Genomic DNA, 16,497 nt, shown 5'->3' with positions numbered 1-16,497 from the left:
AAAAAAAAAAAAAAATCTGCCAGCATAAAATGAGCCATTTTAGGATTAATAGTGTCAAATTCATGCTGCAGTTCAACACTAGAGGTCACTGTCACCACAGTATAATTCTGTTGACTGTGCTTCTGTAAAATATCCAGTCATTATTGTGGCCTTGAACTGACCATAGCACTGTATGTACTGAAAGTCACTCTAAACACAAGTATCTGCTAAATGAATGCATTAAAGTGATCAAAAATGACAGTGAAGATATATTTATAATCTTTATAATATAAACGTTTTTTTTTATATCAAATACATTTCTTTCAAAAACACCAAAAATGTGCTGAACTTTAGAGCAGTAGTGTATAGATTTGCAAGATATGGATTGTAAACATGAATTTGGCAACAAACTGATGGATTCTCTCTGGGTGTATTTAGCTGCAGAACATGTCCTCACTGGATGTGCAGTTCAGTGTGCTGTTAGAAGGCCACTGTCTTAGAGAACAGACCGAGCGGATTCTGGCTCTCATGGACTCCACAGTACACGTGGGTAAGTTACAGGCACACACACTGAGGTCTTCTCTCCTGTGGAGTGCACGCATGTGACTGCAGATTTTCAACCTGAGAAATCTTCACTCAACAATTCTGGAATCTTTTAATCAGCCATTTCTCAAGCCCTATTTTACAGAACTTCCCAACCATGTTCCTGGTTTCTTGTGTGGTTGGGAACCACTGCTTTATTACATGTCTTCTGTCATGTCATATAATACTTTTGTGTGAGCAACTAACTTAAAGGGTTAGTTCACCCAATAATCAAAATTATGTCATTAATAACTCACCCTCATGTCGTTCCAAACCCGTGAGACCTCCATTTATCTTCAGAACACAGTTTAAGATATTTTAGATTTAGTCCGAGAGCTCTCAGTCCCTCCATTGAAGCTGTGTGTACGGTCTACTGTCCATGTCCAGAAAACATCATCAAAGTAGTCCATGTGACATCAGAGGGTCAGTTAGAATATTTTGAAGCATCGAAAATACATCTTGGTCTAAAACTAGCAAAAACTATGACTTTATTCATTGTCTTCTCTGATAAAAAAGCAGTTTGTGATATCCGGTTCGCGAACGAATCATTCGATGTAACCGGATCTTTTTGAACCAGTTCACCAAATCCAACTGAATCGTTTTAAACGGTTCGCGTCTCCAATACGCATTAATCCACAAATGACTTAAGCTGTTAGCTTGTTTAATGTGGCTGACACTCCCTCTGAGTTCAAACAAACCAATATCCCAGAGTAATTCATTTACTCAAACAGTACACTGACTGAACTGCGGTGAAGAGAGAACTGAAGATGAACACCGAGCCGAGCCAGATAACGAACAAAAGACTGACTCGTTTTCGTTCTCGTCTCATGTCCTTAAAAATGAACGAAATTATTTGATCCGTTATGGCCTCTTGTCATGTTGCAGATAAAGTGCTTGCGGCGGGCGATGCAAAGTAACGTTAAGTGTCAAGACGTGACTGTTTAGCTGGAGTTCCACACATTATGCCATGCTCATTTGGGTGCACATTTTTGAGATGTGACCTCATGTTGCTAGTGGTCGAATGGTATGCTAATTGTATCTTAAATAGCTTGCATACAACAATCTCGCGTGTCAACAATTTTACCTCATTTTCTCTTCTGCGGTCGAGTTGGGCTCTGCACTTGCTGGCATCTTCCATGAAGACAGTGCGACTCCTGTGAGGCTGTGACCTGTCCCTGAACCCTCAGGCGCGCTAACGCGCCCACTCGCAATGCAGACAACCACGCCTCTACTACCGTGGGCCTTTTTTTCCACATTTTTTTTTTTATTCGAATATTAATTTTCACCTTCGAAATTCTTTTTATAAAAACTATTCGAATACATATTCGAATTTAGAATATTCGTTGACAGCCCTACCGTACACACAGTTTCAGTGGAGGGACTGAGAGCTCTCGGACTAAATCTAAAATATCTTAAACTGTGTTCCAAAAATAAACAGAGGTCTCACGGGTTTGGAACGACATGAGGGTGAGTTATTAATGACATAATTTTGATTATTGGGTGAACTAACCCTTTAAGATTTTCTTTGCTAACAAACCTTTCCCTCAGCCATAGCAGAGTATCATTCATATGGGGCCTATTCAGACTGGAACAACATGAGGCTCACGCGTAAATGATGAACGCCTAAGAACCTTAACATGAACAGAACATGCTTATTTACTGGCATATACATGACCATTCTGCCTAAATGTATGAAATCATCGATTAATATCTTTCGTCCATCCATCCTCTCAGGTACTCAGAACTACAGTGGGATGAGTGTCTTCCGTGTGTCACCGTCAGGGGGAGCGATTACTTCTGCAGGAGCGCTTGACATCACCGTGACCTTTCACCCCGATCATGAGAGTCTGCATTACAGAGATGTTCTCACAGTGCAGCTCATGAACAAAGTTAGACATGTTCATCTACACACGAATACAGCTCACATTCAGTTTTATTCAGTGTGTATATACTTATTTATTATACATTTTTATTTAGAGTGCAGTGTGTGTGTGTGTGTGTGTGTGTGTGTGTAAATGTAAATATATAGATTAAAATAATTAAAATAAACAGCAACATTTTTTACTGTTACTAAATAACAACATGTCTCAAAATTAGATGCACATTTGGCTAGTGGTGGGCATTCATTTCCCTACCTGTTAACAATATAATTATTAAATATGATTCTAAGGCTATGTGTAAATTAATCTAGATACATTTGAAAACAGGTTTTTTATTTCAAAAGGCTCTCTCTTACTGCTTATGTGTAAAACATAATAAAAGCTCACTGAGATGATACAGCGAGACGAGGCGTAATAAAATTCTCAAGCTATTCTTCTGTCACAATCATTTTATGAGCAGATTATCTCAACACTTACTGCCCTAAAGTAATATATATAAAAAAAACATTAATATATTTTCATATTTACTGACATACTGTCAGAGACTTTTACTGATATAAAAATTATAATTAAACTTTATTTGGATTACTACTTGTGCACAATGTACATTTCTTAATATTAAGCCTAAAATGTATTTTAATGTCACTATTGATGAGGATTGTATGATCTTTGCATAATAAAGGTATTTAAATGCAAGATATTTAAAGTTTACCTGAAGTATACTTGCAATAGTTCCACTTCAGCACAATCAGATTTACTTCAATATATCTTTAGTTGGACTTTAGCACTACTTCTGCTCAATTAAAGAGCATTAGGTACTAAACAAGTTGTTCTCATTAAGCACCAGTTTAATAAACTAAAAGTACAATTACAGGTTATTTTTATTAAGTGCATAAATATGTAGATGTATTTTTAGTACATTTATCATGAAATAAATGTATTTCAAATACATTTTAGTATATTTATTTTTCACTAGGGTGGTGCGTCCTCTACATGTTTGATATAAAACACGTTTTGCCCCAGGATGGCAATGACAAGTATATTTTATGTCATCTTTGCAGGATTGTGATAAAGACGTTTATACAAAGTAACATAACAGTACCTCTAGCAACACTGTGAAAGTGATTAGCACATAACAGGCACATGAACAGATCTATCAGTGTAATATGCTTTACATGACTTAACATGCTTCCAAACATTGCCTCTGTGTGGACCAACGCCCAAAATGTAGAGAAACATTATATTACAGATGTATTTAGATTAGTGTACACATAGCTTTAAAGTCTGTTCAGTTACACAGTGTGCTTCATGCACAGCAGTTCTGATGTTTTGGCAATGTTTTCACAGTTTTTTTTGTTTGTGAATGTACTGATAGCAAACGGTGTGTGTGCTGGAGCTCCGGGGTTCTTCATGTCGACACAATATGTTTGTCTGTGGTGGGGATCCAATAGATGTCTGTTCTGAATCACTCATCCCATCTCATATATACACATCAGGAATCATGAAACATGAAGGTACGTCTTTATTTTTAAGCACAGTCATGCTAAGGTTCTTCAGCAACTCATCAAACAACATTTAATATTTAACTTATAAAACCATAAGGTGATGTGTGTATTAAAAGTGTTATGCTTGGTGTCATGTTGTCAGATGTCTGAATAATGGAACACAAAGGTCTAGATCACATTGCAACTTATTTTAGCTCAATTAGGAAGAAATCTGACAAACATAGTTTGTTTTTGTGTACTGTCTGGGTAAGGTTTATCTGAAATGATTCATACCACAATAATAATGATTGCAAGAGTGATTATAAACCTGTGCATGTTGTTCATATGTAATGCAATTTCTGCACCACTAGGCAGCACTCTTTTTAAAGAGGTTTCCTAAACATGCATGCCTTCTGCCATTGGTTAGACATTCGGGTAGTCCTGCCCAAACTCACAACACTTGTTGGACTAGAATTTGAAACAGGGCAATGTATTTTTATTTTACTTATTTATTTTTTTAACTGATTGTTATCCTTGATTTCATTGTCTTTGTCATTCTGTCACAAACTTGCACATATGTAGAAAGCAAGCGTTTACTACTGACACTCAGGAGTGAATATCAAGAGGGGAGAGCAATCTTAGCCACACGCAGACTTCACGTTGGATGTATCTACAGCACAAAACCAACCACAAAAAAAGTAAGTAAACAGTTCAATACAGTGTCATCTGAAGCCATGTTTCATTTTAATTTGAACCGGAAAACAACAGATCAGGAGTTTGATTCTCTCTTCTGCTCTCTGTTATCAGACGGTTGAGTTTACCTGGGAGAATATCTCACCTGTTGAGCAGCTGGGCTTCAAAGTGGCACCGATGCAAGGGAGTGTGGATGCAGGACATAGATGTCCCATAACCATCTCCTGGATGCCACCTAGTGGTCTCGCCGTGAGTATTGAAATATTAGTTAAAAGGGTTAGTTCACCCCAAAATCTAAATTCTGTCATTAATTACTCCTCATGTCGATCCAAACCTGTAAGACCTTCATTTATCTTCAGAATACAAATGAAGACATTTTGATGGAATCTGAGCGCACTCGGACCATCCATAGACATCGATGCAATTGTAATCAGAATTAGAATGAGCTTTATTGCCAAGTATATTTACACACACGAGGAATTTGTTTTCGTAACGACAAGCTCCGCAGTGCAACAGAATGACAGCAACAGAACAAAAAACATAATAAAAGAATAAAAAATACAAATAAGTAGGTAAGGAATCACAATATACAAATTGACAATTGTATGGCAGGTATATTATGTGCAAAAATTTAAGTGTACACTAAGTATGTGTGTTAAATAAATAAGTGTATGTGTATATAAATATAAAGTGTAGTGTGTTCCACAGTAATTATCAAGTGTTCATTAGATGGATTGCCTGAGGGAAGAAACGGTTCCTGTGTCTGGTCGTTCTGGTGCTCAGGGCTCTGTAGCGTCGACCAGATGGCAACAGTTCAAAGAGGGAGTGTGCTGGGGGATGTCAGGGGTCCAGGGTGATTTGCCAGCCCTTTTGCTCACTCTGGATAAGTACAGTTCTTGAATAGACGGGAGGGTTGTACCGATGATTCTCTCAGCAGTCCGGACTACCCTCTGTAGTCTTCTGAGGTCAGATTTAGAAGCTGAGCTGAACCCGACAGTTACTGAAGTGCAGAGGATGGATTCGATGATGGTGGAGTAGAACTGTTTCAGCAGATCCTGTGGCAGGTTAAACTTCCTCAGCTGGCGAAGGAAGTACAACCTCTGCTGGGCCTTTTTCACAATGGAGTCAATGTGAATGTCCCACTTTAGGTCCTGAGAGATAGTGGTGCCCAGGAACCTGAATGACTCCACTGCAGTCACAGTGCTGTTCATGATGGTGAGTGGGGGGAGTGCAGGGGGGTTTCTCCTGAAGTCCACAATCATCTCCACTGTTTTGAGCATGTTAAGCTCCAGGTTGTTGAGAGTGCACCAGAAAGCCAGCTCTTTAACCTCCTGCCTGTAAGCAGACTCGTCACCGTCCTGAATGAGGCCGATGAGTGTGGTGTCGTCTGCAAACTTCAGGAGTTTGACAGAGGGGTCCTTAGATGTGCAATCATTAGTGTACAGGGAGAAGAGCAGTGGGGAGAGAACACAGCCCTGGGGAGCTCCGGTGCTGATTGTACGGGTGCTGGATGTGTATTTTCCCAGCCTCACTAGCTGCTGCCTGTCTGTCAGAAAGCTGTTGATCCATTGACAGATGGAGGTGGGCACGGAGAGCTGAGTTAGTTTGGGCAGGAGGAGGTTTGGGATGATCGTGTTAAAGGCCGAGCTGAAGTCCACAAACAGGATCCTCACATAAGTCCCCGGTCTATCTAGGAGTTGCAGAACATAATGCAGTCCGATGTTTACTGCATCGTACACAGACCTGTTTGCTCTGTAGGCAAACTGAAGAGGATCCAGCAAGGGTCCAGTGATGTCCTTCAGGTGGGCCAGCACCAGTTTTTCAAAAGACTTCATGACCACAGATGTTAGAGCCACAGGCCTGTAGTCATTTAGTCCTGTAATTTTGGATTTCTTTGGGATGGGTAATGATGATGGAACGTTTGAAGCATGAAGGGACTTCACACAGCTCCAGCGATCTGTTGAAGATCTGTGTGAAGATGGGGGCCAGCTGGTCAGCACAGGATTTCAGACAGGATTGTAACACAATCTGGGCCTGGTGCTTTTTTCCTTTTCTGCTTCCGGAAGACCTGGTGCACTTCATCCTCCCTTATCTGTATTGCAGGTGTGGGGGAGAGGGGAGATGCAGGAGGTGTGAATGGTGAGAGCGGTTGTTTGGAGAGGGGTTCAGGGCGGGTTGCAGGAGTTGTTAATGGCTGTGAGCGGTTGTGTGGAGAGGGGTTCAGGGCAGGTGATGGGTGTTCTTCTTTCAAACCTTCAGTAAAACTCGTTCAGATCGTCTGCCAATCGGTGTCTCTCCACAGTGCTGGGGGCTGGTGTCTTGTAGTTGGTGATCTCTTTCAGACTTTTCCACACTGATGCTGAGTCGTTGGAAGTGAACTGAGTCCTTATTTTTCCAGAATAATTCGACTTTGATCACCTTTTCCAGTGTGTATTTAGCCTGTTCATACAAGACATCGTCCTCCTTCCTGTAAGCATCTTCTTTGGCCTGACAGAGCTGTCTGAGTTTTCCAGTGATCCATGGTTTGTCATTGTAAGTTAGATGAGTCCTGGTAGGAATACATATATCCTCACAGAAACTGATATATGATGTTACAGTCTCTGTGAGTTCACCCAGATCAGTGGCAGCAGCTTCAAAAACACTCCAATCAGTGAGGTAAAAACAAGATTGTAAATCCTGCTCTGCTTCATAATTCCATATTTTTACAGTCCTTAATACAGGTTTAGCTGATTTTAGTTTCTGCCTGTAGGTGAACCAAACAGTGATCAGAACGTACCAAAGCTGCCCGTGGAACAGAGTGATATGCATCCTTTATTGTGGTGTAACAATGATCCAATATATTACTGTCTCTGGTGGGACATGTGATGTGCTGTCTGTATTTTGGCAGTTCACGGGAGAGATTGGCTTTATTAAAGTCTCCGAGAATGATTAAAACAGAGTCCGGGTGTTGTTGTTCTGTCTCTGTTGTGATCTGATCAGCGAGTTTCTGTAAAGCTGAGCTCAGGTGCGCTTGTGGAGGGATGTAAACAATCACCAGAATGAACGAGTGAAACTCCCGCGGCGAATAGAACGGCTTGCAGTTAATGAATAGAGTTTCTAGATCTGAACAGCACATCTTATTTAACACTGTTACATCTGTACTCCACCTTTCGTTGATGTTAAAGCATGTCCCGCCGATGCGCGATTTCCCTGTTGATTCTGCGTTGGGGTCTGCTCTGAACAGCTGAACGCCTGGCAGATGGAGCGCGCTGTCTGGAATGGTGTTGTTTAGCCAAGTTTCCGTGAAACACAGAGCAGCAGAGTGCGAGAAATCCTTATTTGTCCGAGAGAGCAGAAGGAGTTCATCCGTTTTGTTGGGTAGAGAGCGGATATTTGCCAGATGGATGCTAGGCAACAGGCTTCGAAATCTGCGTTTTCTAAGTCTCACAAGCGTGCCAGCTCTTTTTCCCCGTCTGAAGCGTGTGATCAGCGCTGCGCAAGAATGTCCAGCAAAACATCAGAATTGTCGAAAACCGGTAATATATCGGGAGATGTGTGGTGCCGAATGTCCAGCAATTCGTCCCTGGTGAAACTAATTGCAGGAATATAACTAAAGACAGGACAAACTAACAAAAACAAAAACAACAACTGCAGAGCACGTAACGGAGGCAGCTATCCTGTATCGACGCCAGCGATCCCAACTCCAGAAACGTAGCAGTAAGGACATAGGTAAAATAGTCCATGTGACTTCAGTGGTTCAACTTCAGTTTTGGGAAGCTACGAGAATACCTTTTGTGTGCAAAGAAAACAAAAATAACAACTTTATTCAACAATTGTTCTCCCCAGAGTTACGGTCTTCCACCATTTTGGAAAGTAACACAACGCATATGCATGCTTTACCCTAAGCGTAAAAAACTCTGATTAGGTCAATTACGCTCTTGGGAACTCTCTAAAATGGCAGAAGACATAACTCGGGGGAGAAAATTTTTTAAATAAATTAGGTTATTTTTGTTTTCTTTGCACACAAAAAGTATTCTCGTACCTTTGCAAAACTGTAGTTGAGCCACTGATGTCACATGGATTCTTCTCTATTTTACAGATGTCCTCCCTATGTTTCTGGTGCTGGGAACATTACAGTTGCATTGCTGTCTATGCGAGGGTCAGAGAGCTCTCGGATTCCATCAAAAATTTCTTTATTTGTGCTCTGAAGATGAACAAAGGTCTTACAGGTTTGGATTGACATAAGGGTGAGTACTTAATGACAGAATTTTAATTTTGGGGTGAACTAACCCTTTAACTTAGTATTTAGGCCATAGAATATCACAAAGCTTTCTTAAACAGGCACACACAGAATCTGCAACCACAGAACTCTGCAGCAAGGAAAGCCTTGCCTGTTATTTTACCATGTTTAAATTTGAGCATATTTACTCTCCTGATTCTCCAGAGAAGTCTGCAGATTCTGTTGGGCCTATATAGTCAAAGAACACATCAGTGTCAATCCCTTTCACAGGTTCAGTAAATGCTGCATCAGTAGTTGACACTATGGGGACTCCCCCCATGTGTGGCAATTTTCTGTTGCCCACCAACAACAATACCAAGTTCAAAGCTTGAGAGATTGAGGAGAAGGTATTTTCCATCTCTGTCCATCTCTATTAACCATGTTTCGCTGGTCAAATACGCTTATGATGAGCTGCGTCAAGCCCAGTGTGGCTTCTTTTGATCTGAATGAGATTGGTGATAGTTTATTTAATGCTTTCCCCCTCAGTTGGGAAGAGATGATGCCTTCTACTTAGCTACTTAACTGCAAGTCTTAACTTGGACTGCCCTAATGTGGCCCAGCCAGAAACAGAGTTTAAGTTAAACAAGCATTTCTTGACTGGTAATATTATACATTTAATTCACTGTCTTTCTTCCAAGACCTTCTTAATACGAATCTGGATCAGGATATTTGAAAGTGTAAGTCGTGGCATTTGCCAAGTATGGTAACCCATACTAAGAATTTGTGCTCTGCATTTAACCCATCCAAGTGCCCACACACAGCAGTGAGAAGTGAACACACACCCAGAGCAGTGGGCTATAGATCTATAGATCCAGCGCCCAGGGAGCAACTGGGGGTTCAGTGCCTTGCTCAAGGGCACTTCAGTCATGGGTATTGAGGGTGGAAGAGAGAGCTGTTCATTAACTCCCCCCACCTACAGCTCCTGCCAGCACAGAGACTCGAACCGGCGACCTTCTGGTAACTAGTCCGGCTCTCTAACCATTAGGCCACAGCTACCCCCCAAAAAGCTGTTGCTCCATTGCAGGTATAATTTTTGGGTGACTCAGTTAATGATGTTGATGAGAAGTTCTGCAGGTCAATAGCAGTCTTGCATGTTGCATTCTGGGCCAGCATCAACACAGGCACATTGATCTGTAGTCGAAGCTGCTTAGCCTTTGGCTCAGGTTGGTTGTTCCTGACTGTTTGTTCACCTCATGCAACAGTACACTTCTGGTTCACTCCAAGCAGCAAGGGCTTTGAACTGCAGAATGAAAACATGTTTCATGCTGGGTACCCTTCGCATGCAGAGACAAGAAACAATTGTATACCTCTCATATCTCAAGTTGTGGTTGTGTATAGGCTCTTTCCCCACAACATCTCGTAGTATCTGATTTACCTGATATGGGCCCAAGCAGTCACCTGATAGATTGGGACCATTATGTTATAGGAGTCAGCCACAGAGTGTGTGTTGCCTTTTTTATACATCATATTCAGTGTAATAGTGCTAATGGGCATCACCTACTGGGCAGCTGTACAATCATGTTTTAATCTTATCCTGTTTTTCTCTTTCTCTGTTATTTGTGCCATAATTTAACTTTCTGAAGAACTGTTCACTTTTTATTACTGTGAACAAGACGTATGTTGTTTGAATTGATTAATAAATCAAGAGTAATCTGGTAAAAAATTAGTCTTATTCACAAAACTGTGTGTTACAATAATCCTGGTGTAGTTTGCAAGTTCTACCTCACCTCATTCACACTCAGTGTCAGTCAGAAGTGTGTGTTTGTTTTGTCTTCCAGCCAAACTCAGTGGTGCAAGCGTGTGCTCTGCTGACCGTCAGAGGAGATGAGACTGATGTTTACCGAGTCACTCTGATGGCCCATACTGATAAAAATACAACTAGATAGAATTCCATTCTAAATGTGTGCCATGATTTATTATTATATAATTCAATGTCACTGAATCCTGTTATTTGTTTAAATCTAATTGTAGTAGACATCCTTTTGATCATTATTGATTTTGTAAGTTTGTGGCCTTTTTATGCTCTGTATAAGAGATATATGTCATTTCTGAATTGCTTTCTCTGTAATGTGCTGTCAGTTCACTGTGCAACAATAAATAATAATGATGTACAAAACATTTACAAGGATGAACTTCTTTTTATGTATATTTACAGTGGTGGCCAAAATTATTAGAACACTGGTGTTTTCATCAGCTAAAAAATGGTGTTAAGTTAGTTATTTCTATCTTTTGCCGTTGTTTGTCAGTATGAAATATCAGTTTACATTACCAAACATTAATTTTGTCATTAATTGTAATAATCCAGTGAGATTTTTATTTCTGGCTTGCTTAGTTGGGGACACTTAATTTCCAGCGATTTAGTTGACTTGATTGTACAGATAACTGAGCTGAGCTTTATGATGACATCACTGAATTCAATGATGAACTTCCTTTTTGCATCATTGACACACTATTTTCCCATTTAATGCTGTTCAGTTGCTTTTTTTTACAATCTGTATTGTTAAAAGCGCTATATAAATAAAGGTGACTTGACTTGACACACAGAGATCTGATCTCATCATCATCCAGTCTGTCTGAAATGACATGAAGAAACAGAAATGAGACTCAATCCAGAAGAACTGTGGCAACGTCTCTAAGAAAATAATAATTTTCCCACATTTGTATTTTTTTTTTAGTTTATTTGTATTTTTTGTGCAGAAAACTGTATTAATATTATAAATAAACCTCAAGGAACATATAATAAAATCCACATCATTGGCCCCTTTAAGGGTAGGTTAAGGTGTAAGGTTAATTGTAGGTTACTTTAGGCAGGTATGTTTAAAATATTAGTACAATGTAAAAATGTGCAGACACAAAGTGCAATTAGTGTTAATGATAAATCCCCAGTACATTTGTATACAGGGCACCAGTGATAAAGTTAATAATAATAGTAGTAGTAACCATCTTTTTTTGTATATATATAAAAGATTAAATGCAAGTTTCCATTGTCAGTTTGTCAAATACACTTGTCAAAAAGAAAAGTTAAATATGATTTGTCAGTTTCAGTTACTCCTGCCCACAATGCTTTACAACATACAGACGTAACAACTGCACATTTGAGTTTAATTTTAAAATGGTGAAGCAAATACCAATTAGTATATACTTTAAAAAGCCTAAATTGGATACAAATTGTACTGCAGCAAGAAATCGATTCTAGCAAGGAAACTGAACCACCTGTGGCTGAAAATTAACCTTCAATCTCCTTCTCCTGGGCGAGCATCGCCATCAATTAAACATGGGACGGGATACAGAACCTCAGAATAGCAAAAGACACCTGCATTCACAAAATAAACTAGCGTCTTACAGGCAAGTTAAAAGCGCAATGACTGAGGTACAGTGTTTGATCACTAATGAGAGACAAAGTAAATGCATCATTTGTAGAAAGAAATTGAGAAGTCACCATTATTTATTTAGCTCTTTTAACAATACAGATTGCGTCAAAGCAACTTTACAGTATTAAATAGGACAACAGTGTGTAGTAATGCAAACAACAGTAAACATTTAATTTTCAGTTAAAGGCAGTTTAAAGTTCAAATAGTATCTGTGGAATCAAGTTGACAATATCACTGGAAATTAAGGCCACATCCACACAAAGCCAGAGCTTTCCCTATCCGATTTTTACGTAATCACGATGTTATCTCAAGAAATATCTGCGTACTCATGAAACCAACTCAAAACAATGTAGTATACATGCCAAAACTCTATCGGTGACAGAAATAGAAGAAAAAACTTGGGGAGAAATGACTCTCAGTCAGGGGCCAGTTCTCCTTTGGCCAGATGAAACCAGCGGTTCAATTCCAGGCTGCAGCAAAGTCAGATTGTGCAGAATAGTCATCTGGTTCCTGTGGTCTTGTCCCAATGGCCATCTAGGTAATGAGGTCTTCACTGGGGATCTGTCTCTGGGGCACATCTAGTTGACATGGTTTTCCGCTGACATTCAGGGCTGTAGAGGTTGTCTCTAAGTGATGATCCAGCATCTTGGTCCATGTGACTGCAGTGATGGATTTGAATAACAGGAATGTATTAGTGTGTTATGTGTAAGCCAGGTTAAAGAGATGGATCTTTAATCTAGATTTAAACTGCAAGAGTGTGTCTGCCTCCCCAACAATGTTAGGCAGATTGTTCCAGAGTTTGGGCGCTAAATAGGAAAAGGAAGTGCTGCCAGCAGTTGATTTTGATATTCTACGCATTATCAATTGGCCAGAGTTTTGAGAACACAGCAGATCTGAAGGACAATAATGTGATAAGAGCTCAATCAACTACTGAGGAGCTAAATCATTCAGGGCATTATAGGTAATTAGCAATATTTTTAAATGGATATGATGTTTAATAGGGTGGCATGGCAGTGTTGACAGAACCAGGCTAATATGGTCATAATTCTTTGTTCTAGAAAGAACTCTTAACTGCTGCATTTTGGACTAGCTGGAGATTGTTTATTAAATATGGAGAGCAACCATCCAAAAAAGCATTACAGTAATATAACCTTGAAGTCATGAACACATGAATTAACGTATCTGCATTTGACTTTGAGAGCATAGGTCATAATTTAGCATAAATTGCTATCAAATAGCACACCTTGGTCCCTAACTAATGACAAAGAATTGACAGAGCAGCCATCCATTGTTGGTCAGTGGTGCTCAAATCTCTCCATAAAGTTCCCCCAGCGCTGCACATTTTGTATATCTCCCTAGATCTGTCACACCCTCTTCAGGTCTTGCAGTCTCCACTGATGAGCTGATGAGTTGAATCAGGTGTGATAGATAAGGCAGAAATACATACGTGCAGGACAGGGGGTGTCCCAGGACAGGTTTGAGAACCACTGTTCTGGATCATTACATACAAAGGTTTTTGGCCCAATAATTAACATCTCCATTTTTGTTGTTGTTGTTTTGGTATTTAGCAGTAATAAATTACTATTCATCCAGTTTTTTTATATCAGCTATGCATTCCGTTAGTTTTGCAACTTGGTATGTTTTGTCAGGCCACAAAGAAATATAGAGCTGAGTATCATCAGCGTAGCAGTGAAAGCTAACACCGTGTTTCCTGATGATATCTCCCAAGGGTAACATGTAAAGCGTGAAGAGTAATGGCCCTTGTACTAAGCCTTGAGGTACTCCATACTAGTGATCGGAATGATACCTCTATTTATTGCTACAGATTGATGACAGTCAGATAAGTATGTTTTAAACCATGCCAATGCACTTCCACTTATGCCAACATAATTTTCTAGTCTATTCAAAAGAATGTTGTGGTCGATAGTGTCAAACTAATTAACTAAGATCCAGCAACACCAATAGAGAGTTACGTGATCATGATCAGATGATGAGAGCCATCTTATTATTATGATATGGTCTAAATCCTGACTTAAAAAAACTAATACTGTAGATGCCATTTTTTCTAAGAACGAACATAGTTGTAAGGATACTACATTTTCCAGTATCTTTGACAGAAAATTGAAATTTGAGATCGGTCTGTAATTATTTATTTATTATTTATTTATTAATTATTATCTTTCAATAAGAGGCTTAATAACAGCCAGTTAACAGGTTTATGGGACATATCCTAATGACAATGACGAATTTATAATAGTCAGAAGAGGATCTATGACTTAGGGAAGCACCTCTTTTAGTAGTTTAGATGGTATAGGGTCTAACATACATTTTGTTGGTTTAGATGATTTTACAACTTTATACAATTCTTCCTCTCCTATAGTAGAGAATGAGTGGAATTGTTCCTCAGGGTGTCTATAGTGCACTGTCTGACGGTTACAATTTTATCTCTAATAGAATTCATCTTAGAAGTAAAGTAGTTCATAAAGTCATTATTGCTATGCTGTTGGGAAATGTCAATGCCTATTGATGTTTTATTTTTCATTAATTTAACCACTTTATTGAGTATCTGGAGTTGTGTTAAGCCGCGTTTCCACTGCAGGAACTTTCCCCAGGAACTAGGAACTTTGGGCCGGTAAATAAAGTTTGGGGTAAAAAAATGCCCCTCAGAAAGTCCCTGCTGGTGAGGTAGTACTTTTTCAAAGTTCCAGAACTTTTGGGGGCGGGACTTGGGCGCTAAACATCCTGATTGGTTGAGTTCACACAGCATTGTGACTTGGACCACCATTTATTCAGATCATTTTCAAAATATTACTGTTATTGTGTCATGATATGTAATTTTAAAAGTATTTCAGGCGAGAATGTTGTTTAAACTCAGATCTGTGGTTTATTTATAAAGAAAGTGCCTATTTAAAAATGTGTTATGTTAAAATGAAAATAAAAAAGGCAAATTTATATATTTTGTTTCATTGTAATGGCTGTATATATACACATATCCCTGAACTAAGTACATGTCTGCAGCTGTTATTATGTTTAAATGAAAACAAAAGGAGGCAGTGGTATTTGATATCATAGTTCGTTTTATTGTAAATGTACAGAGAGGAAATTTGCAGTAGTCAACTACGCTGCTCTCAAGTAAAGTCAAGTCACCTTTATTTATATAGCACTTTAAACAAAAAACATTGCGTCAAAGCAACTGAACAACATTCATTAGGAAAACAGTGTCAATAATGCAAAATGATAGTTAAAGGCAGTTCATCATTGAATTCAGTTATGTCATCTCTGTTCAGTTAAATAGTGTCTGTGCATTTATTTGCAATCAAGTCAACGATATCGCTGTAGATGAAGTGACCCCAACTAAGCAAGCCAGAGGCGACAGCGGCAAGGAACCAAAACTCCATCGGTGACAGAATGGAGAAAAAAACCTTGGGAGAAATCAGACAGTCAGTTGGGGGGCCAGTTCTCCTCTGACCAGACGAAACCAGTAGTTCAATTCCAGGCTGCAGCAAAGTCAGATTGTGCAGAAGAATCATCTGTTTCCTGTGGTCTTGTCCTGGTGGTCCTCTGAGACAAGGTCTTTACAGGGGATCTGTATCTGGGGCTCTAGTTGTCCTGGTCTACGCTGTCTTTCAGGGATGTAGAGGTCCTTTCTAGGTGCTGATCCACCATCTGGTCTGAAAACATACTGGATCCGGGTGACTGCAGTGACCCTCTGATCTGGATACAGACTGGATCTGGTGGCTAAGGTGACCTCGGAATAAGAGAGAAACAGACCTAATTAATGCAGCCTAAAAATCCTTTAACATATTTGGATATTAAAAGCATATTAGTATGTTATGTGTAAGCCAGGTTAAAGAAAATTTCTTTATGGGTCTTTAATCTAGATTTAAACTGCAAGAGTGTGTATGCCTCCCGAACAATGTTAGGTAGGTTATTCCAGAGTTCAGGCGCCAAATAGGAAAAGGATCTGCCGCCCGCAGTTGATTTTGATATTCTAGGTAAGCCCATTCAGGGCTTTATAAGTAATAAGCAATATTTTAAAATCTATACGTTGTTTGATAGGGAGCCAGTGCAGTGTTGACAGGACCGGGCTAATATGGTCATACTTCCTGGTTCTAGTAAGAACTCTAGCTGCTGCATTTTGGACTAGCTGTAGTTTGTTTACTAAGCGTGCAGAACAACCACCCAATAAAGCATTACAATAATCTAACCTTGAGGTCATAAATGTTTGGATTAACATTTCTGCATTTGAC

General features: G+C 39.5%; 1 protein-coding gene across 1 annotated transcript in view; it reads left to right on the top strand.

Moving 5' to 3' along the window:
- Nucleotides 1–10,982, top strand: part of cfap74 (cilia and flagella associated protein 74) — a 134,717-nt gene extending 123,735 nt beyond the window's left edge. Inside the window, exons 33-38 of the mRNA XM_059503026.1 lie at nucleotides 418–529; nucleotides 2,296–2,450; nucleotides 3,817–3,955; nucleotides 4,508–4,623; nucleotides 4,733–4,867; nucleotides 10,655–10,982. Coding sequence (XP_059359009.1) covers nucleotides 418–529; nucleotides 2,296–2,450; nucleotides 3,817–3,955; nucleotides 4,508–4,623; nucleotides 4,733–4,867; nucleotides 10,655–10,762 — 765 coding nt within the window. The 3' untranslated portion in view covers nucleotides 10,763–10,982. The remainder of the gene's footprint in view (nucleotides 1–417; nucleotides 530–2,295; nucleotides 2,451–3,816; nucleotides 3,956–4,507; nucleotides 4,624–4,732; nucleotides 4,868–10,654) is intronic.
- Nucleotides 10,983–16,497: the final 5,515 nt, after the last annotated feature.

The sequence above is a fragment of the Carassius carassius genome, chromosome 21 (assembly GCF_963082965.1).
Source record: "Carassius carassius chromosome 21, fCarCar2.1, whole genome shotgun sequence".
Lineage (NCBI taxonomy): Eukaryota > Metazoa > Chordata > Actinopteri > Cypriniformes > Cyprinidae > Carassius > Carassius carassius.
Note: the sequence above shows the minus strand (reverse complement) of the source record. Positions and strands in the feature narration are given on the sequence as shown.